Below are 27144 nucleotides of genomic sequence, written 5' to 3'. Positions count from 1 at the left end.
GAAAGCAGGAGAGTAGGATTATTAGAAAAAAAAAAACTCATGTTGAAAACGCTCTGTAATTCCCTCTCCCTCTTCTTCGAGCAGACACACAATGTTTCTTTGAACAGGAGATTTTAAGCTAAGAATAGGCGAGCGCTGTTTCATGTGCCCAGCACCTCAGAGAGGCCTTTCAGCATCCATCACCTGGCCTGCCATTCTCACAAAGGGAGCTGAACTCTCCAAACACCAGTCAATATTCCCCCGGCTTCCCATCTCAGCAGGGCAGGCTGAACAAGAGGGAGGAGAAGAACATCTCAGAGCAGGGCTCGGTTCTTTCTCCCATTTTTTCTCACCGGGCCTCTAGGCAGCAGAAGGAGGCTATCCCAACGAGGTTACCCCGCTGCAAGGGGCTCCGCACGTCAGCGTTTGTTTGCAGCAGGGCTGGCAGAGCGTGGCAGATACCTGCAGCTTCTCAGTGCAGCGTCTGGTGATCAGCATCCCGCAGGCACCCCTCTGTCACCTCCTCTGGGTCGGGTTGCTGCGACACCCTCTGCTTGGAGAGGGCTCGGAAACTCCACTGACTGCCAGAGGCACCAGATGGTTACCCTGCGCTCCTCATCGGGTTGCACTGGGCAATAAGGGCTGATGGTTTTGATCTATAAAGCTGTCTGTGGTTTCAATTATAAGTTCTTCTCCCTATGCCTTACCCTTGCAATCAAGATCAGTGGGGATTCTTACAACAGGGTGTTTTCTATTAATTTAAACAAATAATTCCCAAATCGGTTTCTGCCCACAAATCCCACCAGGAGTGGGTTGCATTTCCATGATTTTGTTATTTAGATTTAGCAGGTTTTCTTTCCTCTCTGCTTCCATGTAAAGCTTTACTGCGGGTAGTTGATGGCAATCATTCAGTGGTCAAAACCACAAAGTCTGAGTGCCTGGTGCGACTAGTTGGATCAGAAGTAGTGACTGGGACTGTTTCCGTTACAATTAAGTGAAGCCACATCAGGGTTAAACACCAGTGACATCGAATTTAAATATCCCACAATTACAAAAACCCTATCAGTTTGCAATTATCTCTCCATGAATATTTGCTCCGGTAAAATTCAGACTCTCGAGCATTCACAGAAATCAGACAAAAAAGGGAACAGGGCTCAAAAATATCTGATCAAGTGCTGAGAAACGTGCTGCATCACACAACACCAGCTCCAAAACAGGATGCGCTCTCTGGGTTCTGCGGTGCCCATTTCTGGTTCACCAGGATCCAGCCCTGCAGAACCTCCAGGGACATTTTACACGGTTAGCTGGGATATTTTGGCTTTGGGATTTGCCCTTAGAGTGCGTTTTTAGCTTTTCAGGCTAAGAGTTCATGCTACAGAAGATACAGAAAAACATACGATGGACTTTCGATAGAACATCATCGAAAACAACAAAGAAGACTCAAGCAAGACAATGTCAGAGTTTTGAGATTTCAGTGCTCTGTGTCCTGGGATTAACGTGTGGACTGCCTGCACAGGGAGCTTAAATCTGCACACTCAGTGCTAATTCGATTCCCTTGGTATCCTGCTATCTGTTGTGCTTTAGCTCCCAGCCACACAATAGCTGCACAAGGAGGTACACACTGCAAACAGCTGCATTAAGCAACAGGAGTGAAATTCATCACCAGCAGATCGAGGTGCAACTCCAAGGAACCAAACCTGCCTATGCAAGCAGCGAATTTGTCCCCAACGTCTGCTTGCCTTTGCACAAGGACTGCAATGCATTTTCATTCAACCATCAGCACCGCCGATGGTTGAGAAGCAGAACTGAGCTTCAGGACGTTACTACAGCAAATTCAGCATAAAGGGGAGAGGAGATTTCAGGACAAAGAAGCTGTTCCCCAAGCAGGTAACAGTTCTCATCTTCCAGCTGACCTTGTCCAATTAAGCTTGTGCACAGTAACAGAGCAGTGGTCAGCACTGGCAGGCCAAACAACCCGCAAGCAACAGAGGTGACTGAGACTAGCAAAGAGAGGAAACGGAGAAAGAATGGGAAGGAGAGAGAGAGATTATTATAAAGGGGCACTAAAAATAGTATGCAATTATTTACAAATATTCTAGAGATGCAGAAAACAGATGAGACCAAATGCATGTCCCATTTGTATCATGAGTGTTTTGTGCTGCTTGTTGAGGACAGTCATTCATTTCTAGCAAACCAGATTCTGAAAACCATTTCATAAAATGTACTGATGGATTCTCAATGAAGCGAGACTGGACCCCATTGCCCAGCCCCACCAAAAATAAAATAAGGAAAAAGATGCTTGGAAACAAAGGAGGAAAATAGCACAGAACCATGCTGCCAACCCAGCACGGACCAACAGTGGCACCTGGCGGCCACGGCCACTCGCTGCGCCGCTGGGCTCCAGCAGTCCCCTGCCTGGGACAAAAATCGTCTGGAACAAAACATCCTCCTGGAGTCCCGCTGGAAATGAAGAACCACCGGTACTGACTAACCTGACAGATGCTAAAAAAGTTCTGAAAATCAAGGGGTTTTTTAAATGCTCTTTGCACACGCTAGGAGATGCAACCCGTCTGTAAGGGGGCAGGGAACAGCTGATGGTTTTGGTTGCAACTTTGAGATTCAGTAATCATGAGAAATACATTCTGAAAAATACTGACTGAAAACCAAAGTATTCCAGCTCTCACATCTCTGTATAATACACATTTGCATGTATATCTTAGTCTCTTCTGTCAAACGAACAAAGGCTGCCAGTCCTTATTACACTATGAAAAAAATTCACGTTATCCAGTAAAGCCAGGTTTGAAAGTAGAGCCAATCACAAACAGTTACAAAGAGCTGGCAGGGGAGCACTGCAGAAAGAGGACAGAGATTGTTTGACTGTTCTTTATTAAAATTCCTACTACTGATTACTCTGTGTGGAATCTCATCATTCAGAAAGCTCGGGATTCAGCTAGAACTGAAGTTACAGAGTAAAGTTACTACACAAGCTTAACTGAAAACTGGAACACATGAGAACTGTGTTATATTTAAATGAATCCAAATTGCTGGAACTACTACCCACAGCTCCTGCGGCTTTAAATAATTTAAGAGAAGGAAGTGGGTAATGTGGGGTTTTATCCTAACCAATTTGTGCTTATTTGAAGCACCGGGAACTAACCATTTCTCTACCAGTTCTATTCCAAGTTTTCTCCACCAAGATAGCACGTAGTTCCTTATAAACCTCTGATCCCAAAGGCACCTGAATATGTGATCTGACCTGTTTGGATGGGAGGTAGGTAGCATGAACTGGAACTCCACCACACAAGTGTTATCCTTCAGCTGGCGGTGCTGGACGCTGTTTAATTCGTAGGCAATGTATGCCCTTCGAACATACACCTGGTTAAAGAGAAACCCAGTCAGCTTAACCATGCTACAGAGGCACAGAGGAAGAAGACAAATGACACACCAGGAGAGCTCTTGAAAATATTACAAACAATACAGATACCTCCAAATGAGTATCTAGACAGAAATCTAATCCAGCCAGAATAAGTCAAGTATTGTTATTTGAGAAAGGCCAGGCTGGCAGCACACAACCATCACCACAAAGCACCAGGTGGGCCGACCATATTCTCTGACAGCAGCTTCACCTTCAATCCTTTCAACCATGTAAATCTTCTTCAAGCAGAGAAGATAATTTGTATCTGAAACTTCAGCCAATTATGAATGTTAATGCTGTTAAATGCCAAACTCCAGCTATGCCAGATTCCACACAACCTACAGCTCCCAGTCTTGCAAGGTGACACCGATACATTAAAATAAAATAAAATAAAATAAAATAAAATAAAATAAAATAAAATAAAATAAAATAAAATAAAATAAAATAAAATAAAATAAAATAAAATAAAATAAAATAAAATAAAATAAAATAAAATAAAATAAAATAAAATAAAATAAAGATGTTTATTTTTTCAGTGGGAAAAAACTCACCTCTAAAGCTGCCATTCTTACCACCTGGTTACTGTGGTAGAAAAAGTTGGGTAGCACATCGAAGATGGATGTTTCTGACAAAATGAGTTTCTAGAAGAGATTACATAAAGCAGCGTTAAAAGACAGCTCCCCATCTTGCAAATAGGATCAGGCTAAAAAGCAAAAAGGAAAAGCAAAAACAAAAAAAAAAAGATGAAGTCTGTCTAGTTCTGATCGCCTTGCTTTTCCTGTTGCTCAGCAAGGATTAGGACCTTTTAACGTGAAATCCTGGCTAGGTGCAGCATAAAGCCTGCTGTCCAAGCTCTCTGCTTGTTTATTACAACAGAAGCTACTTCACGTGGTCCCACTACTTTAAGTCAGCCTATTCACTGGCTGTAAAACATTCACCAATTCAATATACATCACAATTAAGTCTTTGGTTACCCAGAGAAAAACACAACTTGTGACCCCAGCTCTCCCAAACTCCTGACTAACAACCTTAAATAAAACCACTTGTAGAAACCAGCACTAGCAGTAAGCAGTGTAAATGTGGGACAGGAAAAGAGTTTGGTAACTCTTCAGGGGACATCCTCATAACCCACGAATGCCGTGGCATGGCATGGCAGGTCACAGAGAGCTCTGGTAGCCAGGGTTTGATCCTCTTCATGGGATTTAGTGTCGCAATGGAAACAAAAATGAGGGGGAAGCTGGAAACTAGACTGACAGAATGTAAAGCCATGAGGACCTGGGGACTACAGGTGGGATTTTACTGCAGAAACAGTAAGCTCCCTGAGGAGGAAGCAGGGAACCAGGAAGAGTGTGGCAGATACCTGCAGGTTCTCAATGCAGAACTGGTGTCCATACATGTCGATAGCGGACAGGAAGATGGACTCCACCTGGTTGTGACGCAGCTCGTAGGACGGCAAATGGGAAGCAATGAGAACCTGGTAAACAGCAAACACAAAATGTGTCAGTGAAAGGAGCTCTGCTGCACCATCGGAAGGAGGCTGTAACTCCAAGGCAGCAATAGCCCACTCCATCCCAGAAGAGGTGACTGGCTTCTCCTGTGAATTCTGTGGCACCTGGGTGATGCTGCAAGCTCTCTCCCCTCCCCAGCCTCATTTGTGTATCTGCTCGGTTTGTATTATTGGCAATTCCCCATGGAGAAAAGGAACAGCTTCAATCAAGTTCCATCAGTGCATGTGATTTAGCACTGCAGAGCTGCTAGTCCTGGGGATTGCCTGACCGGCTGTTAATTGGAAAGCAGATCTGGCAGGCAGCAGCTGTGGGGAGGCCAGCAACGGAGACCGCCTTTCACAGCTTCCGAGCAGAGCGAGCAGGAGCCACTGGTGCCAAGTATTAAATGCCCAACATGAAGGATACGGAGATAGGAAGGGGAAGCAGCTTGCAGGGGAAAATGAAGTGCAAGAGCAACATAAAGACATACACAAGGACTGCAGCACTATCCCCAGCATGCTGCTGAGAGGTTCAATAACTCTGAATGGTTCAAGGACACAAATACAATCCTGAAGGAAACATAAGGTCACTGAGCAGCTTCAAACACCACATTCATTTTCAACAGTCAAGCTCTGAAATAAAAGGAGAGATCCCCAAAGTGTCAGCTTCCCTGCTGCAGACTTTTAGAATGGAGATAGGGACTGCAGAGTGAGAGGAGTGATCAGACTACAGGGTTAGCACTATCGCGAAATGATTATGCCCTCTCACTCCTTCTTGGCTACACGCTAACCACTAAAGAGAAAGCCCACAATAATATAAGGGCGGATGTCTGGCATTCAAATTATTATCTGAACTAGACTCTTGGAAATGACAGTATCAGAAGTTTTTCCAATTATTTTCAGCTTCAAAAGAGATTTAATAAAGTAAGTCAAAAGCTAGAAGAAACATTAAAAAAAAAAAAAGACCAACGTATTCTTTGCAATAATTCCTTAGGAACATCTGATTCTCATGTAAATTTCTCTCCCTGTTCTCTGCACAGACTGATTTGCAGTTATAGGGTAGCTGATGAACCCAGATAGCATGTCCTGTTTACTGTACAGCTGCCTGTGCGTTCCAGGCAGCCTGTGCTTGTCAGGTTCACAGATTATGAAGCCAGAAGCAAGCACAGTGAGCATGTATTTCGACTTCCTTTATCACACAAACCATAGTCTACTCTCAGGTAATTCCTGTTTAAGCCAGACAACATTTTGGAGGAACAGGGGAATGTAACCCTAACATAAAAATGCACAGTGATTCAGAATCCACTGCAATCTTTCAGACTGTCACAATGGTTAATCACTGGTTAATTACCTTCATTGTTGGGCTGCTCACAGTAGTCTACTCTTCACATTTGCATAGCTATCAAATAAACATCATGAGATACAGACCTTCCAAGAGAGCAAGCCCCAAGTGGGAGCAGCCCTGGTATTGATCTGATCAGTGACGGCACAGTCTGTCTCTAACGGGCTTGGATGGCTGAAAACGCTCCCTTACCTGCCGTGCTCGTAGAGCCACTTTGGCGTTGGTTGTCTTGCTGAGCTGGGTCAGCTCTGTCAGAATATTAATCAGCTCATCTGTCAAGGTGGGGTCACGGCCACATAGCTGGTCCTAAAAACAAAAAGAATTGAAAATGTTGAAAAGAGAGGGAAAACATCCTCTCTTCCTCTTACAAAGGGGTCTAAATGTGAAATATCTACACAGATGCTCTCAGATGCTGGACCACGTAACCTTTAGAGGTCCCTGTCTAAATCATTCTGCACTTCTGTGCCATCAGGGGTAAAAATATTAGATGTCCAATAATTTTACACATATAAAAAAAAGCTAAAAAGCTACACAGAAGGAAATGCCTGGCACCGCTACCTATTTTCTTATTCGCAGCGCGTGCTTTTGCACCCACACACGTCAGAAATGCTGACTTGTCAAAGACACTCAGGTATAACGTTATCCCATTACCCAGTTCCAGTCTTTTACCAGAAGTTCCCCCACAATGTAAAATTCAAAAAGCACCTAATTGCAGCAGAACGCTTTGTGTAACACACAAAAATTAGCAACCTTCACTATGAAAGCTGACCCAACAAAGAGTTTAGCTGCCTGAAGTTTCAAGAGATTTTAAATGTGTTGGTTTTCCCTGGCAGGTTTATCAAAGCAAAAAACAAAAATCAAAATAATAGAAGTCCCACATCCATTAACTAGTAACAGCTCACACCACATACAATTGCAAAGCTAAATAGCTTTTTCCCCACATTGTTCTTGACCCCTTTCTCTCTGACCCCACACAAGTGCAATGTCATCTCTAGGAGTGATGATGCAAAGCTCTCAGTGAGAGTGACCAAAGCTAAATCATTTTAAAAACCCAACAAACTAAGCTCCTGTTAGACTGTCACCTCCCACTAGCCAGCCCAGGACCAGCAAACAACTACAACAACTACCTCCAAAGAAAGTTCTGTAAATTCCGCCCCACATCAGTGTGTGAATTCACAGGGAATAATTCAACAACCGCCTTTGGTGTGTTTGGAGTACAAATTCCTGGTGCTGTTCTATTAATTCTTGTTACTTTCAGCAGTAAGCAGGACACGGGACATATGCCACGCCGTCTAACACAAGCAATTCTATCTAGTTAAGGGGAGGATGCGCATACAACAGTGAGTTAAGTACATAAAATGAATTCACAACTTCAAAGCACACTATATTTCAACAAATACATGAAAGATGGAGTAGTTCCCATCCTGCCTTAAACGCCTGCTAGCTAAAAATGTGAGTGATGGCAGCATAACGCTATTACTAAAACCATCCTCAGAGCCCTTTGTTAATAATGGATTCCTAGGGATACATCAATAACAGCAACACAAGCATCAAGGTGTTTTGACATGACATTTGCCCTTGGAGGACAAACGTAACCATCCCACATAAATAGCCTGGCAACCCATAAAATGCCACCGCCTTCACCATGATTACCAAATGTGCCAGGGGGGCCCTCGGACATGAAGAGTAATGCGCCTCCGAAGGAAGAGGAATGATGGTCCTTTGGCTAATGGGGTGACCTGTAATTCAGCAGCCTGTAGCCCCTAGCTCTGCCACAGACAACACGGTGACCTGAGGTCCGTCACCCTTCCTAAGCCCTGGTACCCACTTGAGCCAAGCAGTCCCTGCCCCACAGCTCCTGCCAGGGTCTCACAGAGGATGGACGAGCAGAACCTGCCTCCCTGGGCAGCCACCTCCTCGGCTCCTCTGCTGGAAGGCCTCTCCAGCAGGCTGTGAGTCCCAGCAGAAGTGGGACTCAAAGTGGGTGGCCTTAACTTGAGATGAAGCATCTGACAGTGTGGGAAGAAGGAGCACAGACAAAAGACAAAGGAAAACTAAGAGTCTTTAGTTTTTTTCTGTTCTTCCTGGCTCCCAGCACGCCCCTCGCTGCCTCAGCCAGACGTTTCACCTCCCGACGTGAAGACACGGCAAGACTTTACCTCCAAGACACGGCTTGCATGGAGGTGAAAATCTAGACAAAAAGTTTCAGTCCCATTTTAGCAAGAAATAATCAGGATGACAACAACAAAATAAAGCAGGTAGCTGGCGCTACACTGGCTTTTGCCTGCACTGATTGGCAAAGGCAGTGAGCAAAGCCTCAAACCAGCTCTTTGACAAGGCCTTAACGCCTCCCCGGCACCCCCGTGTAATTACACACTTGAGTGACTGGACTCTGAAGAAAATTGAAGGCCTGAGCTGCGAACAGCTGCCATTTTCTCTCTCCATCACGCCAGCATGATTACTTGAGAAATGAACAGCCCCGGCTCAAAGCTACTCCAGAATTCTCAGAGGAAATATGGCTCCGTGTTCAAATAATGAGATTCTTAAGGCAAGCGTTACTTACAATCACACCACACACCAAAAAGAGAAAAGAGAAAAAAAAAAGGAAAAAACGAGAGCCAGAAAGAAAGAATTCCAGGGCCCTTATATCCTACAAATTAGAATTTAAGAAATCCAGCCTCTGCCTGGGACAATTATGAGCCTTTTTCTGCTTTTGAGAGTTGTTTTGTGGATGGCTACTTCGGAAATATTTTTGGCCGTTAACAGACCACATTATATTTCTATAGAAAAGGAAAAAAGAGGGGGAGGGAGGGACGAAGTCAGAAGGGGGGGGGGGGATACTATTGTAATTAGCCCCTTAACAAGCTGTACACCTAACTCCAGCCTGTGCTGAAAATCACGTTGTAGCTAAATTCATCCTGCCTTGAGGAACATGAGTATTCACTCTGCTTCAAAGCCTTATGTGGAATGAAGATTTTCTGAGGCTTTTTAGGGAAAAGAAAAAGAGAGGCAGGACTCAGTTGCTGGGTTTTTATTTATTTTTCCTGAGAATGCAATTTGCTGGGGGAATGTTACTCATTAGAGAGCAGCTGAGGTTATTAAGAGCTGAGATTTTCACAAGCCAGTATCAAGACAGAAGAACATGGGAAGATGATGACAGGTCCCAGCACAAGGATTTGTATGTGTTTCTAGGGTGGGATCCATATCCAAGAGATTCCCCAATCTTTTCAAGCCCCCTGGACAGCTACACACCACTCCCAGGGGCAGAGACCTGATCCAGAGTGCCCAGCTTTGTGCTGAGACATCGAGTCCTAGCGTGGTTCCACCACACAGCTGGTCAGAAAGCGTTGCTGCAGGCCTGCAGGGAGACTTTCTGAGCCTACAGCCAGGAAGAAGCAAAGACAGCAACTGCAAGCATATGAGACCAAACCATGGCTCATCGAGGAAGAACATGTGAAACCACGCGGGGACACCAGTACAGGCTGGCTGATGCCATTCACTAAGAAGAAAGCAGGAAGAAATTCCACATTGCTGTGGCCGTTTCTGTAGCTAGGAGGTTGGCATCCGTAAGAATAAGAGCTGTCAATTCAGTACCTTGCAAAGCATCAAACACACAGCTACAAGGAGAAGCAAATTTCCAGATCAGACAACTTACAATGAGCATTGTAACAAGCAGGTTCTTCTTGGTGACCTGAGCATGTGAGAAGATGTAGTTCAGTACAGCATTCATGTCGCTTTTATTCTCTTCCCGAAGGGCAAAGACACACTTGTCATAGTGACCTGCAATCAGAAGTGCACATTTTTGCCAGCCTCCAAACCTCTGTGCCATGGAATATATGTGACAAGATGTGGTTTGTTTGTTTTTTTGTTTGTTTGTTTTTTACATTTATTTTTTGAGAATCTACTTTGTGTGATCCACACAATCAGTTGCAGGCTGGAAGCATTCCTCCCCACACCCACACCCCTCAACTGCAAGTTTTAATTAAAGCAGTTGAATTTCTCTTCTTAGAACAGTTGAAATACCAAATACCTTGTGAGCATTCAGAATGAAATAATAGAAAAAAGACTTGCACCATCCTCTGCCACCAGCAAACTGAAGTGCAAAGGACTCTTCAGTATCATTACTGCAGGAATGGGGGCAGTATAAAAGAAAAGTAGAGCAGAATCTGAACTACCTGTAAGAACTTGAGCCTCATAATTAGCTAGTCCTTCATTGCCATCTTGTGCCTGGATACAGTAGTGCAATGTATTTCAGTTCTCAGTGTTTGAGGCTTATTCTCAGGAACACTGAGAAACTTCATGGTATTTTATAGCAGGTGCAAATAGCTCAGACTTTTAAATTTTTACTGCACTTAATTTTCTTACTGCAGAATTTAATAAGGAGGCAAGATGGAACTAAACAGCATGGTGAATGTAAACAGTTTTTCTGATTCTAATTTTTCTGCAGATGCTCAGAAATCAGAAAAGAAAAATCCAGCTTCTAGTATGAAGCTTCTGCATGTGGAACACCCAACGTGTGGAGGTCTCTAGCTGGAGGCTACTGCTGACAAATTCAGAGTAAGAGAAATCAAAGGAGAACCGCTTTATCTCTACTCTAGAGCAAGCTCACAGAGCGGCTGAGCCTTAGCAAGCTCAATAACTGCAACCCATATTTCAGTCAATCTGTCTCTTTACTCCAGATCATATGGAAGTCCTCACTTAGAGGATTATAAAATCATGTGGAGATTGTTCTTTTGATGATTTACAGGGAAAAGGAGCATTCCTAGTCTGAAAAGAAGCCAGTCATATTATGGCATCTAAACTATGGGTAAGGTGGCACAGGATGTGAAAGATGATGGACATAGCAACAGTGGAAATGAGTAGAACAGACAACTTTAGGGTGGAGTTTGTCATTTGCTGGTTCAAACTGATGATACAGAAGCATTATGAGCACTCGGAAAGCTCAAACTGGACATAAGCTTCTCTATAAAAAAAGAAAAAAAAATGTCTTTCAGGAATCGAGTGCTTGATGTGCACAGCGACTCACCATGCTGAAACTGAGTCTCCACCTTCAGGTACTGCCGGAGCAGGTCCATCACCACAGCCTTCATGTGACCCCGAATACCACTCCGGTACCTGCAGAAGCAAAGAGGTCAAACCTAGCACTGAGTGAGACTGTCAGTGCGCTGTGTCTGAAGCTGCAGGTGAGTAACACTCAACATGGATGGCAGAGTAAGTCTGCTTGCACGTGGAAAGAAGCACAACTGCTCCCAAAAACCACTGGACAACCTCTGCAACCAGAATGAATGTGAAAATTCTACCGTTACTGTTGTGGGTTCGCATGGCTAATGCTTTGCTTCAAAACATCCTTTTTCTTCCGAGAATATCACAACTCTAGGAGCTAAAAGGCATGACACACCAGCTGCTTGATGAAATACCCAAGATGGGATCAGCGTCAGGACAGAAGTTAAATCTTTCTTTCATAAGGCAAAGGGAAAAAGGAAGGATCTGTATGTGTGCTTCACAGCCAGAAGCCACACCCACACGGTCCCCTCACTGTTCTTCAGGTTGGAAATTAGGAGAAATTTCTTCTCAGAAAGTGGTTGGGAATTGGAACCAGTTGCCAAGGGAGGTGGTGGAGTCACTGAGTCACTGTCCCAGGGGGTGTTTTTAAGGAAAGTGTGGATGTTGTACTTAGGGACATGGTTTAGTGGGTGATATTGGTGGCAGGGGACTAGATCATCTTGGAGGTCTTTTCCAACCTTAACGCTTCTATGAAAACAGCTCACCTTTGTACGAGCTGCACAATGCTCTGTGTGTTCATGAAGAAGACCTCACGCTCTGATTTGCGGTTCAAAGTGGCTGCATGGCTATCCAGGATATTGGCAATCTGAAAGAGAGAAGTCTCATGGCAGTTCCAGTCCTGGATGGGGAGATCTGGCTGAACAACTAGGGCAGAAACTGAGCACTGCCAGATAAACCAGACCAGAGCTCCAGCAGACTTCAGCAAAGGCCAAAGCCTTAAACTACTAAGGAAGTTAATGGCCTGACAATGACAGAAAAATTGATGCACAAAATCATATACTAAGGAAATCACCTTCCAACATCTCATTACCTGATGAGGCTTTCCTTAGTCGCAACCATTCTTTTTTAAGGTTATGTTGACACCAGAAAGTGCACTGTAGCATATGTATCAGCCAAAAACCAAGTAAATAAATGCCCACAAGGCCACTGACATGATTAAATTGCTTCCAATTCCCAATCTAGCCTATTTAAAGCTATACTGAGCAGAGAACACACAGCCTTCAGCATGGGTACAGAAGGCAAACCCGTAAGCTTAAGTAATACAGTAAGTATCTTTCATCGCGAAGATCCTGGATTCAAAAGCACCTTTCAGGTCCATCTAACCTCCAGCTAATTTAAAGGAATTTTATACTTCTCTTTGCCCCAACAAAAAAAAATAAATTTCCTCTGTATGAGTGTGGTTGATCACCTGTTGGCTGGGAAACTGGCAAAGAACTGATGTGATGTTGCTGGCATACTGGGCCATCTCCTTCTTGATGGACTTCTCCACATTGGGTGGGATCCGTCCAGAAACACTGGTCATGATGTCCTGAAGTTCCAGCAGAGGCAAAGATGGATCTCTCAGGGTCTTCATTAGTCGCTCAACCCAGCCCTTCACCTAGAGACAAGGCAGTGTAAAAACAAACATAAGGAAAAAAATAAGCGGTAAGAAGGGAGAAAAGGAAAGGCTGTTCACTGAGGTCTTCTTCAGCTCTTGCTCTCAGAAACAAAAGTAAACAATACCTTGCTGCTGAAGTAGGGCTCTGGCAGGCAGTATCCGTTCATCACATTGACCAGGTTATCTAGGACATAATGGAAGATGCGATGGAGTTTCTCGCCTCGAAGTGCTGTGCTCTGGATCTGTGGCAAGGTACCCGTGTGCAGTTCAGCCTGGAAACACAAGCAAGCACCACAGTGTCACTAACCTCCAAAACTGCTCCTCAGCAACTAACCCTCCAATTGCTCTCACAGGGTCTGACACTCTTGGAGCTGGGATATCTATCCCTGTCCTCCAGAAGAGGGTCACAAAGAGGAGTCCATGATAAAAAAGAATAAGCATGCAGAGGAATAAAGCAGATAGAAAGATCTGGCCAACCACCAATATCATCGACAGCCATGTATCCCCAACAGCAGTGAGATAAGAGCATGACAAGAATGGTACAAAAGCTTAGCTTGAATCAGAGGATGAGACAGTAATCTGAGTTCTAGTCCTCACACAACAAATGTTAGTGACAATTCCAGTACAATGCACAAATCTGAAGTTGGTTCAGTATATTGGGCCATCTTGTAGAACTTTCAACATCGCTCCCCGATTAAAACCACAGCAAACTTCTGTGCTCCCTGCAACTTCTCACCTGCTGAACCCTGCTGGGATCATCCAGTTGGAGCTTGGCAATCACACAGCCTGGATCCAACACTGCCCCAGGGCGTTTGACGTAATGGATGCAGCCCGATTCTCCGACTGTCAGTGTCATCACCATTTTCATCACCTGTAGCAAGGAAACAGGTTACACACGCAGCTTTTGTTCTCCCCACATGGCTCTGGTTTTGTGAGCTAGCAGCCAATATCCTACCACAGACCAACAAACCTGCATGACCACCTTTTGTATTCAGCTTTTCTCAAAGGCTTAAAAGTACAAATATGGTGAATGAAACTCCAGGAATTTAAGTCAATGGTAGAACAAACTACTAGGCCACAGATTAGTGCAGCAGGAAGCTGTTTGAACCGATGGGTACTCAGGTAGGTCCCACATTCAACACAGATAGCTGCAGATATAATTTACTACTGCAGCTGCTGTACTCTTAGAAATTAGGATTACTTTCTAGAGGTCACAGGTCTCAGCCTTCTGTTCACAAATAGAGATGCTGTCAGCTCAGCCAAGGGAGCTCTTGCCTTTGGAGCAGAAGTGTTGGGTTTGGGGGAGGGCAGTCTAGTTTTACCACTGCTGTAGCACACACCACAAGGGGGAACACAGGAATTAAGCAGGTGGTGCCTTCTTAGCCATCACTCGGTTGCAGTGTGTAAAAGAGTTTACATAAAATATCTAGATCTATGGCTTGATAGAGTTCTCCTACACAATCTCTCCAACTGTTTTAATTGCCCCTCTATGAACACACCCTTCCCTCCCTCAAATCTGTCTTGAGCCATGGCCTCCTACACAACCTCTCACGCTTTCCTCACTATGACACAGAAATTGTTAGTCCTCCTCCTCTCTAAGCGTTAAGTAACTTCCAAGGGAGAAGTGATGTTTATTTTCAGCTTAACTTGTCTGAGCAACCTGATACATAATCAGGCAATCAGAGAAGTCTTAATTTGTTACTTAATCCCAGCATATACCTCTGCTTCTGAGTCTTTAAGTGCTAAGCAGGGGCCTACAAACAGAAAGCCTTCTTCCTTGTAGTTAGAAGACATGATACATGTGGATCTTACTCTCCTTTGATATCACAGCAAGACGGTAACTGTGATAGTAACTCTTGCGGCTGAGAAATTTTGCTTATCACTTGGTGCAGTCATTAATGCTCAAATTGCAGCTGTTAATTTCTTCCCTACCACACCACTCTGCTTGCTGAGTCCTGCATTAGTCCAAGTTAAAACACAGACAAAATTTGGAGAGGAAATACTCTGAGTTACTCCTCATTCTTAATTCCCAGTTGCAGAACATTCAATTTATTTCCTCCTCAGCTTTTGCATGGACAGATTCAGCATCTGCAACCAACTCAGTTCTTTGAGATTTTACCTCAATTTCTGCAAAGCATTGGCCTGCAAACACATGTCCGCCGTCCTCCACCACATACTGAATAAGCTTCCCAGCTGACGGCGAGCGCAGGATGGAGGGATCATTTTCCTTTTCAAACACACAGGTCTTGTTACCTATGGTGATGCGATACCTAGGAAATAACAGGAAAAATAGAATCAAAGAACCATTTAGGTTGGAAAAGCCCTTCAAGGCCATGAAGTCCAACCATCTACCTAACACTCCACGTTCTCTGCTAACCCATGTCCCTAAGTGCCTCATCCACACATCTCTGAAATACTTTCAGGGATGCCGACTCCAATGCCTAACCACCCCTTCCGTGAAGAAATCCTTTCTGGTATCCAATCTAAACCTCCCCTGGCACAACTTGAGGCCATTGCCTCGTGTCCTATCACTTGTCACCTGAGAAAAGAGACTGGTACCCACCTCCCCGCAGCCCCTGTCGCAACACTGCACACATGCTTCTCCTCTACCAGTGGGTATCACTCACTGTTAGAACCAGAACCAATGAAGTTCAGGATTTCATATAAACAAAAACTGATATTAGTGGAGATTGCACTCGCCATACTTAACACACAACACATCCAACAAATCCCAGGCAAAATCCTCTTGTAAATGGAGCAAAGCTGAAAAGAGCAGGATGTATCAATACATTAAACTAAGGTTGAAATTTTAGAGCATTTGCCAACCCAGAAAGTTATCAAAACTTTCTCTGAACTCCTGAGCACTTTGTTACATTTGCCATAGAAAATAACCAGCAGAGGGGGCAAAGTGGTTCCAAATCCAGAAGGTGGAGATTTACTGACATTCTAGTTTTCACCTCCATGTGTTTCATCTCAGATACGAAAGCATTCAGCATCCCACGAGCAATAACAAAACCTTTCTCTGTGAGGACGAAGGTCTCCATCAATATCTTTCAAATTACCCAGCTTAGGGTCATGGAAAAGAACAACTTCTCACACTTCCACAGAAAACACAAGTCAATCACAAACTACATCTAAGGGAAATGGGGATCTAAGCCCTAGTTCACCTAAACAACCTACAGATCAACTGGTTGGTCAGAGCACTAAGTTCCTCTCCCAGGTGACCAGATATAATCCAAAAAGGGCACTTTTAAAGAGCCAGCAGGAGAATATGCACCACATCAGTACACACTCAGATCTTTTTTGTAAAAGTATCCTGGATATGCTCTTCAGATGAAAGCAACTTCTCCCTGCGAACTCCTCAATAATAATACATCTAGCAACCTCTCCCATTCCCAGTTGATCACTTGGACGCACAGGGTTAGGAGTACACCTACTCTTGACTTGTATGGAAATGTTATACAACAAACTTTCCAGGTTGCTACCTGTCCACTTCTTCCTTCATGTAAGTAGTATAGCTGCTGCCATCATAGGACAGGAGCAGTCCTCCATCGCTCAGCCGGTGCACATCCACTTCTACACAGGAGCTGTTCATGATGACCACATAGGAGTTGGGAGACTGTCGGGTCACCTGCAGATCCACAAGAACGAGAAGTATTACATACAGGAGACATGGCAGGTATTACAAAGATTAAGCCAGAGCAGCACACGGACATTTCCAACTAATGGTGGCAAGAGGATGGTTCTCCACGCTGTGCAACTTACCTTCAGCACATACTTCCGTCCTTCGTAGATGAGTTCCACATCCACGGTGTTTAGCAGAGTATGAGCAGGCAGAACTTGGCCCCTTGAAAAAGAAGCACAAAACAAAACATGTTTTCCAGAAGCCATCAAACGGCTATCAGGGGCCCAAGGAAGTTCAAAGACATATGCAAGAATTAGGCTCTTACACCATCTCTTCTTACGAGAGGTACACAACCATTTGATAAAGCCAGTCCATCTCTCTCTACCCATACAGATCACCTCTGCTTTCCTTTCCATTCAACAACTTTTGCCTTTGAGTCAAAGAAGCATCACAGTCCAAGTTACAGAACTGATAGCATGACTTTGCATTGGGATAAAGCAGCTCTTCCCCCTGTTTGCAGTATGGAGTCACCAACAGGACACTGAAAGGAAGAACTATTAAAAATGGATTTGCCTGGGTCATACCAGGTTTAGCCTGACGGAGCATTATGACTGGGTTCCCTACGGTGCCTGTTCTACTTTAAAGCCAGCAGGAACAGACAGGATTTTCTAAGTACCAGTGGGAAACATTCAGTTTTGAAAATTATGTCAAATCTAGAAAATTAAATCAAATGTCAAAACAGAAGGACAGTATATGGTGATTCAAGACTCCCTAAAATGTTGGCGTGGCAGCACAAAGGGAAAAAGAACTCCACATTTCTGCACCATTTCTCGAAGCTTCTGCCAAAACAGCCAGAAATCAAACCAATCTGTTCAAACAGCAGGGGATATCTGGGGAGATGCAGAGATACGTGCCAGTTTTCTTAGGCCAGTAGACAAACAGCTACCAGAGAACAGAGAGCAGATAACAAGCTCTGGGTATTTCTGGCTTGTACTCTACTTGAACAAAACTTGCAAGTCAAAAATAATTACAATCTGCTTGTCAGCTGTCTACCCAATCAGCCTGCAGCTTACCTTTCCAGAGAGTGCAGGAAGTTTGAGACACTGTTCCGTAAGCTCACATCAGCCACATGAAGAGCTCCACACACCACTCCTAGCATGGTATCAGGCCTTTCAGCCTAGAAAGAAAGAGTACATAGAACAGTTACACCTCCTTTAGCCTAAAAGCCATAATACTAGCCTTAATTCTCACGTACACTAAGATGCTTTTATGGTCAACTCTAAAACCACTTTCCACAGACAAAATAGTGACCTAAAGCCTGGTGAAAATGTTAATTTATAAAGTGGAAAATTAAGGATTTAGGAGTGGAAATTAAGCGCTCCTAAATCCTTGTCTTCTTGCAACCATCATCCACCAAGCTTTCCTACTCTCTGTTTCGCACTCTCTCTGCCCCACCTTCTCCCCTTCCTCTCCCTCTCTCCAACTTGTAAAGCAAGATGTAAAGCAAAGATCTGCACCTGTACTTTCTCAGCAATAAGCCGATCCAACCAGCCAGTGTCAATGCGGTTCTGCTGGAAGCTTTCTGTTTCCAACAGTTTAATCAAGTACTCAACAGTGGTTCGGAAATCCCCTCGGATGGACAGCTCCTTCAAAGCCACCACCATGTTTCTGAAAAAGAAAAGAGTACCCATTATCCATCCCATATTAACGGTAATGTGCAAGCTGGTAACTCTAGATGGTTCCCCATGAGTGGCCTGGAAAAACTAGTCAGAAAATAAGAGCAGAAGAACACGTGCACTGGAGCAAGATTCTATGTGGCATGCTTGGGAATTAAAGAATATTGATTTTCTTCAATCTGCTGCTAGTGCAAACCAGGAAAGCTCAGCCAGCACCAGCGATGAGATCAGGAGTTCCTGCTGTCATCATCATCCAAGTACCTATAACACACATGGAGTATACACAGAATGACAGGTGCTGTCACCATCCCACCCAGAACGGAACAGTGGAAAGACTCTGGATAAAAAGTGGCTTGGATGATAGGTCAGACAATCCTCTCTTATGACAGGACTTCTATGTTCCACATCACGAGGATGCTCAGTGGCTCACAACACATTGGCATAGTAAGTTATCAATGGTGTTCCAGTCAGAAGCCTTCCGCATGAATGCTTTCAAAGAGGGACTTCAACAGAATGGTAGCTAATCTTACCCCAGCAGCAGGCATGCAAGGCAGGAATGAAACAGAAAGGAAAAAAATAAAGAGAAGTAACCAAAAAGTGTAAAAATGTAGGTGTAACACAGTGGAATTGCAAAGCAAGGTGGGATGAAAAGCCTGACCATGACATGGAAAGCAAGTTAAGAGAGGGAAACTTCTCTTAAAATTCCTAAAATAAAGAAGTCTAGTTTTATCCATGGCCCTTTGAATTAAAAAGACCCAAAACAAGCTATTTCTTTACTTACGAGATGGCTTCTTCACGATTCTCTCCCCAGGAGAAGCAGTGACCAAACTGAGAATCAGCAAACTCATGAAGCCCTCCTGCAGCAGCAACACTGAAATAGCCCCAGACGTTCTTATTGCTGCGGAAATTCAGTTCCTGGACTGTACCAGAACTAGGCTTAAATCCCTGTAAAGACAGACAGACATTGCTATACACCCTAAAGAAAAAGTAAATAATCCAGAATTAGGGGAGTAATCAGAGTTATGAAGAGCATCTCTTTGCACTTCAATGTGATACACACATAGCTAAGTTCTGGCTGAATCTGTAAAGAGTTCAGTGCCAAAGCACCAGGATGGTTCTCAAGAATACAGAAATGCAGGAACTGTTGCAATTCAGAGAACACAGGAAACTGAAAACCTTAGCTTTTGTGAGGTCAACACCACCTTAAGCAGCTGACAGGGTGCTTGGGGAACAATAAAGTCACAACAGAAAGAAGTCATAATGCTAAGGCATAGACACAATCTATTATACCCCAGGAAGATGAGGAGACAAAGGTAAACATACTGTACAACACACCTGTGTCAGCCCATTCATGTTCTTCTAGTGTCTAACCACAGCCTACTGAGCTATCAGCTAAGGCAGATAAGGGAAGAATCTTTTTAAGTTGCTGCCAAACCTTCCAGGAACAGCAGCAGGACTGAACCTAGCTGGAAAGCTTGGGGTTATCAGTGTGATTAGGAACTACAGAATTTAAAACACTCACCTCATCAGGATTCTCACTGGTGATACGTGCAGCAATAACATGGCCACGCGGACAGGGAACATGGGCTGAGTTCTCAAAATCAATAGCTCCATCTCCCCATGGAGAAACACCATACATCACTCGGATATCCTTGATCCTGTGGAGCGGAATCCCCATGGCAATCTAAGGGGGAGAAACAGTATTTACCACCACTAAGCAAGTTGCTTTCCTCACAGCGTCCTTCTTCCTGGAGGAATTCCACAAATTCTCTGCAGAAGCTAACGCTGCAGTTCTGGTATGGCAAATACACACACCTGTTTTCTTATGTGAGCCTTCTCCATGGACACATCTTGGAACATTCCTGGTTCTCAGGACAGCTGAGCTGAGTGTAATATCCACCCTAAGCCTTTCAGACAGTATTTTCCATGGACTGATTAAAGGGCTTCAAAGAAAGCTGGCCAGTGCTAGGTCAGCTGAGGATGGGCGTACATTAGGCCTGTTAAAAATATACTAAGGTGCCAGTGAGACAGTTGGCCTCTAACTGGTTGCATGAGACCTTTGTGGAATTTCACAACCATTAATTGCAGAGAGGGTAACCTGCAGAACTGGCTGCTGACCGCAGCCTTACGGACTAAAGTCCCAGTAGTCATTAACTGTTTTTTTGCTTTGTTTTGTTGTTGCTTTTTGGTTGGTTTTGGTTGTGGGTTTTTTTTTGTTTGTTTTTTTTTTGTTTTGTTTTTTCAGCTACAGTTCAAAAAGGCTGAGCTTTAGTTCAACCATTTCTTTCAGCTGTCTATTAGCCAGACACTAACAGATAAAAGAAAAGACCAAACTGGTTACTGCACCAATGCCCTCCTCTATGAAACTGCATCTAGCATCAGCAATATGCAAGAACAGTGCCCAAACAACGAGGAAAGCATCTGATCAGCTACAAAACTGTCAATGCCTGGCAAATACATACATTGAGCTACTGGAATTATCTGCCGAGAGAACACTCGCAGGAGGCCAAAACCAAGTGGCCTCCTCACAAAATGAAGATGATCCTGCTCCCCCTGCTTGCTGAAATAAAATGATGATGGTCTTGACTGCTAGGAATTGGATGGGAGGTCTCTAGCATAAGAGCAGTCATGATGTGTCTGCCAAGCAGAGGGAGCTAGCTATATGCCAAAGCACTTCTGGTCTGGAAACATACGTCAGTTCAAGCTTTGCAGTTCCTACCAGATCACACACCCTTTCATGCCTGCAGGCATTCAAAACAAGCTGCTCACCCTTGAAGGCTAACATCTTTTGCCAGTGCCTTGGGTGACAGAGCTGAGAGAGTTACTTCTTTCCAAACCCAAAGCAAATTGCTCCAAAGGCTTAGCAAGAAGAGAACTTCACATTCATGAGATTTGGGCCAAGTCAGCATAGTGAATCCAGCCACAGCTGCATGAAGCACAGCGATGGTTGACAAAGTGCATCATGCAAGTCCGAGTAGCTGCATCTCCCATGCAACAGCCAGGCTCCTTTTTGTCAGGGAGACTGATACAACCTGGTTCCTGTGAGCTCCCTGCTTTGACGACACTGAAGAGGGATTGTCTGTCACAGAGTGTGCAGAGCACTAGACTCAATTTGACGGCATCTACCTTGGCCTCTCCATCATACAGACATACCTTGCAATTTCAGGAAAGGCAGGAATTCAAAATAATAAAGGTGAAAGTAAAAGTTAGGTTAGCAGAGCTACCAGTTTCCAACACTCCTGCAACTAGCTCTTAGCCAAGAGCAGCCTAGAAGACATTCCAGTTCAACTATTTGTTTCTTCCACCACCTGTCCAAAAAACTTCAAAACACGAACATCAGGGAGAAAAAGAGGGAAGACACCAAAAGGGTAAGAATGGGAGGGATGAGAAAATGGTAGGAAAAATGCACCTAGAGTCCCTAATGTGCTGTAAGACAGAGAAACAGAAGGAAGTGAAGAGGACTGTGGCGTTTATCCACCAATGGAAAAGACTGGGACTGAGAAGAGGGAGACAGCATGGCAGCATACACAGAGTGTGCAACAAATGTGTTCTACAGGGTCTGTGAAGGTTTCCTTCATTATTTTGGGGGATCAGAACAGCAAAAGCCTACGGATTCATATAAACCATAACTGCTTCTCATTGTGATGACCTCCCCATGAAAAAGGAATAAATCAAGACAAATTCTTGGTCACTGTCTACCTGTCTTGTCACATCTCCTTGAGTACCTAATTATTAGGCACAAAACCTATGTTGTAGAAGGAACAAAGAGCAGGGGCCTCAGCTATGTAGAGGAACCATCTGCTATGAGCGAGGGGCTTGGAGAGGTGGAAACAATTGTCCTGGAAGTCAGGAACTGATCATCAAAATTTAAAAGATCAAAGTCACTTTTCTGAATTTCAAACAACTGCTGAACTTGCTGAAAGATGAAAATTCCAGTTGTCTTTTGTTTTTCCCCTCTGTCATTAGAAATTCTGGGAATACTGTTCTCCCTTGGAGGCAGCGGAGTAGATGATACACTGCTCAAAACTGGCACAGCATTTGATTGCTCTCTTAACCTCAGAAGCCAACTCATTTGACAAAATAGTTTTAGAGCTTTAAGAACTACTCATGTCTAAAGCCTGTTGAGACAGGCCTTTTACACACAACCTTTCCTTAAATCAGTTTTCCTACCTTTACATTTCATTCCCCTGCTGCTTCACACTGCTTTTAACTGAAGGTCTCCCTAAGCAGTCCAGAACAACTAGAAAATAACCTCTCTTTGCTTTCCAAATCCAAAAGAACCAAAAGGTAGAACCGTAACTTAGTTGAACAGTCCTAACAGACGGGGAAGAATATTTTGAAACACAGAAGTTTTGCTCCAGCCACAGAAGATAAATCCCAAGCTGGTAAAGTACCCAAACAGGTCTATTAATTGTTGGGTGCTTTGGGAAGGAAGAGTGGGGGATACAAGTAACACCTACCTGCATTTGAGGATATAGGCCATATTTGGTCACGCTCTCTAACATTTTCCATACATTCTCTCCTCTATCAGTACCACGATCTAGTCATCTGCATAACATTAGTGTGTGATCCAGTTTTAACACAGAAACCTGGCAGTGACTCAACAGGAGTCCGCCCCCCTAATTTTACTAGGGCTTCAGCAGAACAGGTTTTTCATGGTCAGGCCTCTTCACCACACAATTCCAGTACCTCTGAAAGCCTCCAGAAGCTCGGGACCTGGGTCCTGACTCACCTGGAGCTGTGCTGCCGGCAGATTAACATCAGCTACCATCTCCGTGCAGGGGTGCTCCACTTGCAGACGGGGATTCAACTCCAGAAAGTAGAAACTGCCATCCTGGCTGTAGAGGTATTCCACGGTGCCTGCGCTCACATATCCCACCATTTTGGCAAGCTTCACTGCACACTAGGACACAGGAAAGAAGAGTGTTCTGTTCAGCCATGCCATCCACTTCAGACTTTTTGGTGGCATTCTAAAACATCCAAAAGCTTGTACCCAGCCCTAGAACTGCTCAAAGAAAAACACATGGCACCGGAGTTTAGGTTTCCAGGCTATTTCATTTGCACTGTTTACAAAGGGCAGAGTTTGAAGTGAATATTTTTAACAGTCAGGATTAGAAAATTCATCCAATTCCTGAAGCTTGTTTTTAGTGACAATACATATTTAAAATACACTGCCATCCCATTTTTGAGGTGAAAGCAGTTTTCAATAGAGCTCTAAACTTTTTGTTAGCACATGGTGGACTCATGCTTGGAAATGTCAGTGGTTGTCCACAAAAAGCACTTTAAGACACAAAACCCTTTGCTCTTTTAAAAGATTCAACAATGTAAAATTACTGGCAATGTAAAAAAAAAAATTCTGGCTGTTTCTGGAGTGCCATAAGGAAAGAGAATTTTCAGAGCCTCTCTCACCTGCTCCATGTGCTCAAATACCACCGACGTCGCAATAGAAGCAGGTGCTTCTTCAATAATCTTCTGGTGCCTGCGCTGCACAGAGCAGTCCCGACCAAAGAGAGAGATGGCATTGCCGTACTGATCTGCCAGGATCTGCACCTCCAAGTGGCGGGACTGCTTGGCTAGCCTCATTACGAAGATTGGAGAGCCTGGGACTTCAGCTTGAACCTATAGCAGAGACAGCATATAAATGGACAAACCATTTTTTGTAAACAACTGTCTTCATCACAATCAACCCAAGCTCATTTTTAAGCAGCAAGCATCTATAGTATTTCCCATGGGCCACTTATAGCTGAAAATACCTTGTGTTTGCTTGTATGCAATTGGAGTGCTGTTTCCATCATCTCAGCTTTCCTAAATAACCCATAAGCTAAAGAAGGTTTGTGCCCCTCAGCATTTTACATTTACACTGCAAATACTCTCTATTACATGGATTTGTTCAGCATCTACTAGGACGCGGGGTATTTGACAACCGTACTGGTTATGCAGATATACTGAAATCCTACCAACATAGAGAAGAAAGAACGCAGCCTGTGCCAGTCTCACCACCCTCACAGTGAAGAATTTCCCCCTTTTACCTAACTTAAACCTATCCCCTTTTAGTTTAAAGCTATTCCCCTTGTCCTATCACTACACTCCCTGACAGTGACCCTCCCCAGCTTTTCTGTAGCCCCCTTTAGGTATTGGAAGGCTGCTGTAAGGTCTCCCCGGAGCCTTCTCTTCTCCAAGGTGGACATCTAGAATGAGACAGTAAAAATCAGTGGAAATAATCACCTGTCTAAATAGGTTGGGGAAGTCATCTGCATTGTTAACTTTCCTAATTCCTTTTCCTCCTCCTCCTTCAGAGGCCTTGATCATGACAGGGTAGCCAACCTCTTCAGCAGCCTGTTTATAACAGGAAAACATGGGTAAGTACAAAAAGTTAGCAGTATCAAGTTGAAAAGATCATTATTTCCCTATGATTTGTGTCCAAGCCTCCACATCTTCTGACTCTATTTAGCAAGCTACACATGAATGAGATAGAAACCAAATATTCCAGTTCAAGAGGGTTCCTGTAGGTGGAAAAATGGGGAACATTTGCTGCTCTGGCTGTGATTTTATGACTACAGAGAACTACAGCTTCTTGAAGTGATCACCAAATCTCTAGGCTCTCGCCAGGTGTGCAAGCAGCAGGACTCCAAATAACTAGCCACCTACCCGCAGTCCATCGTCTGCATCTTTCACATAGCCTTTTTCATACAGCTCCTGAGGAACATTCAAGATACGTTTCTGAAGATCATTTTCCTGCCAGTCTACTCGAAGACCTGAAATAAAAGCATGGTCTTCTAGCTCATTCTGCTGCAAGGCTCAGTGAGAATTCATACATTAGACATTGGTGAAACAAATAGCAGTCACAGTTCCTCATGGAACCAATATGGAAGTATTTACAAAAAAGAGCATGCAGAGCAAAGATTTTCATCTGGGAAGCCAACACAGTTTTATTCTCTTTCACTTACTTTGCACAATTCTGAGAAACAGGTTGTCATTTATCGTATTTGAAACTGTATAGAACTTCCATGGAAGCAGAGTGTTGGCTGTGTGCTCAAGAATTACTAACTATGTGCTAAAAAAAGTAGAGACTGCAGAAACACCAGATACTACAGTGGTGCTGTTAGACTAACAACATATTAAGGAACGTGTAAATTTTGCCTGACATATTTATTTATGACATAGTCACTATGCCTAAAAGCCTTGGACAGCACAAATTTGAATCCCTAAACAGATGGAACACATCCAATAGACCTTTTTGTGCACAGGTACTTATTAAAGATTAGGTTTGTTGAAGAAAAGATTAGAATGATCTTTATACACAGGGAAATTCTTTCTTACCACTGCCACTCCAAGGAAGAGTTGGGATGCCAGCAGTCTGAGCCACTATTGATGAAGCAATTTTATCTCCTAAAGCCCACATTGCTTGGCTTGGAGGACCTGTAAAGAGCAAAAACAATGCATGAAAGAGACACAGGAGCTATCAAACACTAGGGAAATGCCCACAAGTCTGATCTGGGTTCCATGCAAGAGCAATAAACAACAGCTGTTAGCAGGACTGACGCATGCCACATCCCAACTGGTATAAACCAACATTTCTGAACTGAAACCAAGAGCATTAACTCTACCAGCCAGGAATCTAAAAGCAATCAGACTAAAGTACCTTTGACTAAGAAAAAGGAAAAGGTAATTGTAACCATAGCAATACCACGACAGCTGGGTCACAATAGCTTGTTAAGTGCCCATCACATTAAATAAGTCTTGGAACACCCAACCTGCAAGCACCACTACCTGCCTGTGTGTTTCTCTTCAAGCTAGGCCTGCTCTCAGAGACAGCTGGTACTAGGTGTGCACATCACATGATATTGGAATAATAATTCAGTGCTCCAATTTCACTAGAAATTTGGCTTGTGTGGGACTGTAGCTAATGACTGGTAACAGATTTAAACTGGAATCAAAATGCAGCTTTTAAATTCACTCCTCTTCAAAGGCTCAGAGTATTTCTGCAGTGATGGCTTAAGTCGTTGCAGATCTGCTAGAAGTCAGAACATAATACAACTGTCTCCCAAGCTAAAGGCTATGTTCAGACCATAACTTCTATCACATTAGGTCCATTTTTGGATTTAAACACAGCATGTCCAAAAACTTATCCTATATTCAGATATGGAGATAACGTTTTTGGTCAGAAATACACATCCTCACCCATGAAAGCAATCCCATTTTTGTGGAGAAGTTCTGGTAGTTTAGGGTTCTCGGAGGCATGGCCCCAGCCAGCCCATACAGCCTGCAGAAGAACATAACACATAATTCACTCTTTGTTTTAGTAAACTGGCAAGTAAGCAGAAATACAAAGCATGCAGATACTTCCAAGTCTTTCTTTTCTCCACTGAACAGAAAAGATCCTCATAAGATTCATAAGCCAGACAAGACTCCTGAAGTATGCAGTATGTTTAGTTTAAAGGACCAGCACATTGCATCTTGCAGCTGAGTCAAAGAAGGCAAAGAAGTTGTGGAAGATGAAGTAAGCTTAGGGAAGTGCAAGGGTGAAGGGAACCTTCTATCTCCTGCAGATATATACTGAGAATCTGACTGCTTTCTAATATTCTTGTCTTTTACTGCTAGTACAGGGTTGTCGTTTCTACTTCTTTGACCTATCTTTTTCACCAGGTACAACTCATTATTTAAGAGAAAATTCCTTAGTGTTAGTTCATGATTTAAAAGCTGTGACACTTCTCACCTGCACTGGAATCCGTTTAGCAATATCAAGAATGAGTTCCACATTTGCATAGTTGTTGTTGTTTGGTCCTCCTGGAACTGGGACATAGTGATCTGCCATTTTAATATACTCTGCAAAGACAACAAAGGTTGCATTAGACTGCAAATCTAATTAATGGTGTTTGGTCTAAAACTCCCTGAATCTACAATATGAGCAAATCCTAAAATCTCATCCACTTTTCTTTCTCACTGACTTTGGAAATTCA

General features: G+C 43.7%; 1 protein-coding gene across 14 annotated transcripts in view; it reads right to left on the bottom strand.

Moving 5' to 3' along the window:
* Nucleotides 1-27144, bottom strand: part of ACACA (acetyl-CoA carboxylase alpha) — a 125995-nt gene that overhangs the window by 70759 nt on the left and 28092 nt on the right. For all 14 annotated transcript variants that reach the window (XM_038165892.2, XM_038165891.2, XM_038165896.2 and 11 more), the window contains 24 exons: nucleotides 26901-27010; nucleotides 26366-26447; nucleotides 25505-25603; nucleotides 24833-24939; nucleotides 24410-24520; nucleotides 23594-23803; nucleotides 22917-23087; nucleotides 19707-19868; nucleotides 18966-19129; nucleotides 18026-18176; nucleotides 17582-17685; nucleotides 16649-16730; nucleotides 16369-16514; nucleotides 15003-15153; nucleotides 13620-13754; nucleotides 13009-13155; nucleotides 12695-12883; nucleotides 11991-12091; nucleotides 11249-11337; nucleotides 9878-10002; nucleotides 6415-6528; nucleotides 4755-4868; nucleotides 3946-4035; nucleotides 3236-3354 (listed from right to left, as the gene is read on the bottom strand). In XM_038165892.2, coding sequence (XP_038021820.1) covers nucleotides 3236-3354; nucleotides 3946-4035; nucleotides 4755-4868; nucleotides 6415-6528; nucleotides 9878-10002; nucleotides 11249-11337; nucleotides 11991-12091; nucleotides 12695-12883; nucleotides 13009-13155; nucleotides 13620-13754; nucleotides 15003-15153; nucleotides 16369-16514; nucleotides 16649-16730; nucleotides 17582-17685; nucleotides 18026-18176; nucleotides 18966-19129; nucleotides 19707-19868; nucleotides 22917-23087; nucleotides 23594-23803; nucleotides 24410-24520; nucleotides 24833-24939; nucleotides 25505-25603; nucleotides 26366-26447; nucleotides 26901-27010 — 3073 coding nt within the window. The remainder of the gene's footprint in view (nucleotides 1-3235; nucleotides 3355-3945; nucleotides 4036-4754; nucleotides 4869-6414; nucleotides 6529-9877; nucleotides 10003-11248; nucleotides 11338-11990; nucleotides 12092-12694; nucleotides 12884-13008; nucleotides 13156-13619; nucleotides 13755-15002; nucleotides 15154-16368; nucleotides 16515-16648; nucleotides 16731-17581; nucleotides 17686-18025; nucleotides 18177-18965; nucleotides 19130-19706; nucleotides 19869-22916; nucleotides 23088-23593; nucleotides 23804-24409; nucleotides 24521-24832; nucleotides 24940-25504; nucleotides 25604-26365; nucleotides 26448-26900; nucleotides 27011-27144) is intronic.

This window comes from Anas platyrhynchos, chromosome 20 (genome assembly GCF_047663525.1).
Source record: "Anas platyrhynchos isolate ZD024472 breed Pekin duck chromosome 20, IASCAAS_PekinDuck_T2T, whole genome shotgun sequence".
NCBI lineage: Eukaryota > Metazoa > Chordata > Aves > Anseriformes > Anatidae > Anas > Anas platyrhynchos.
This window is presented reverse-complemented; position numbering and strand designations above follow the sequence as displayed.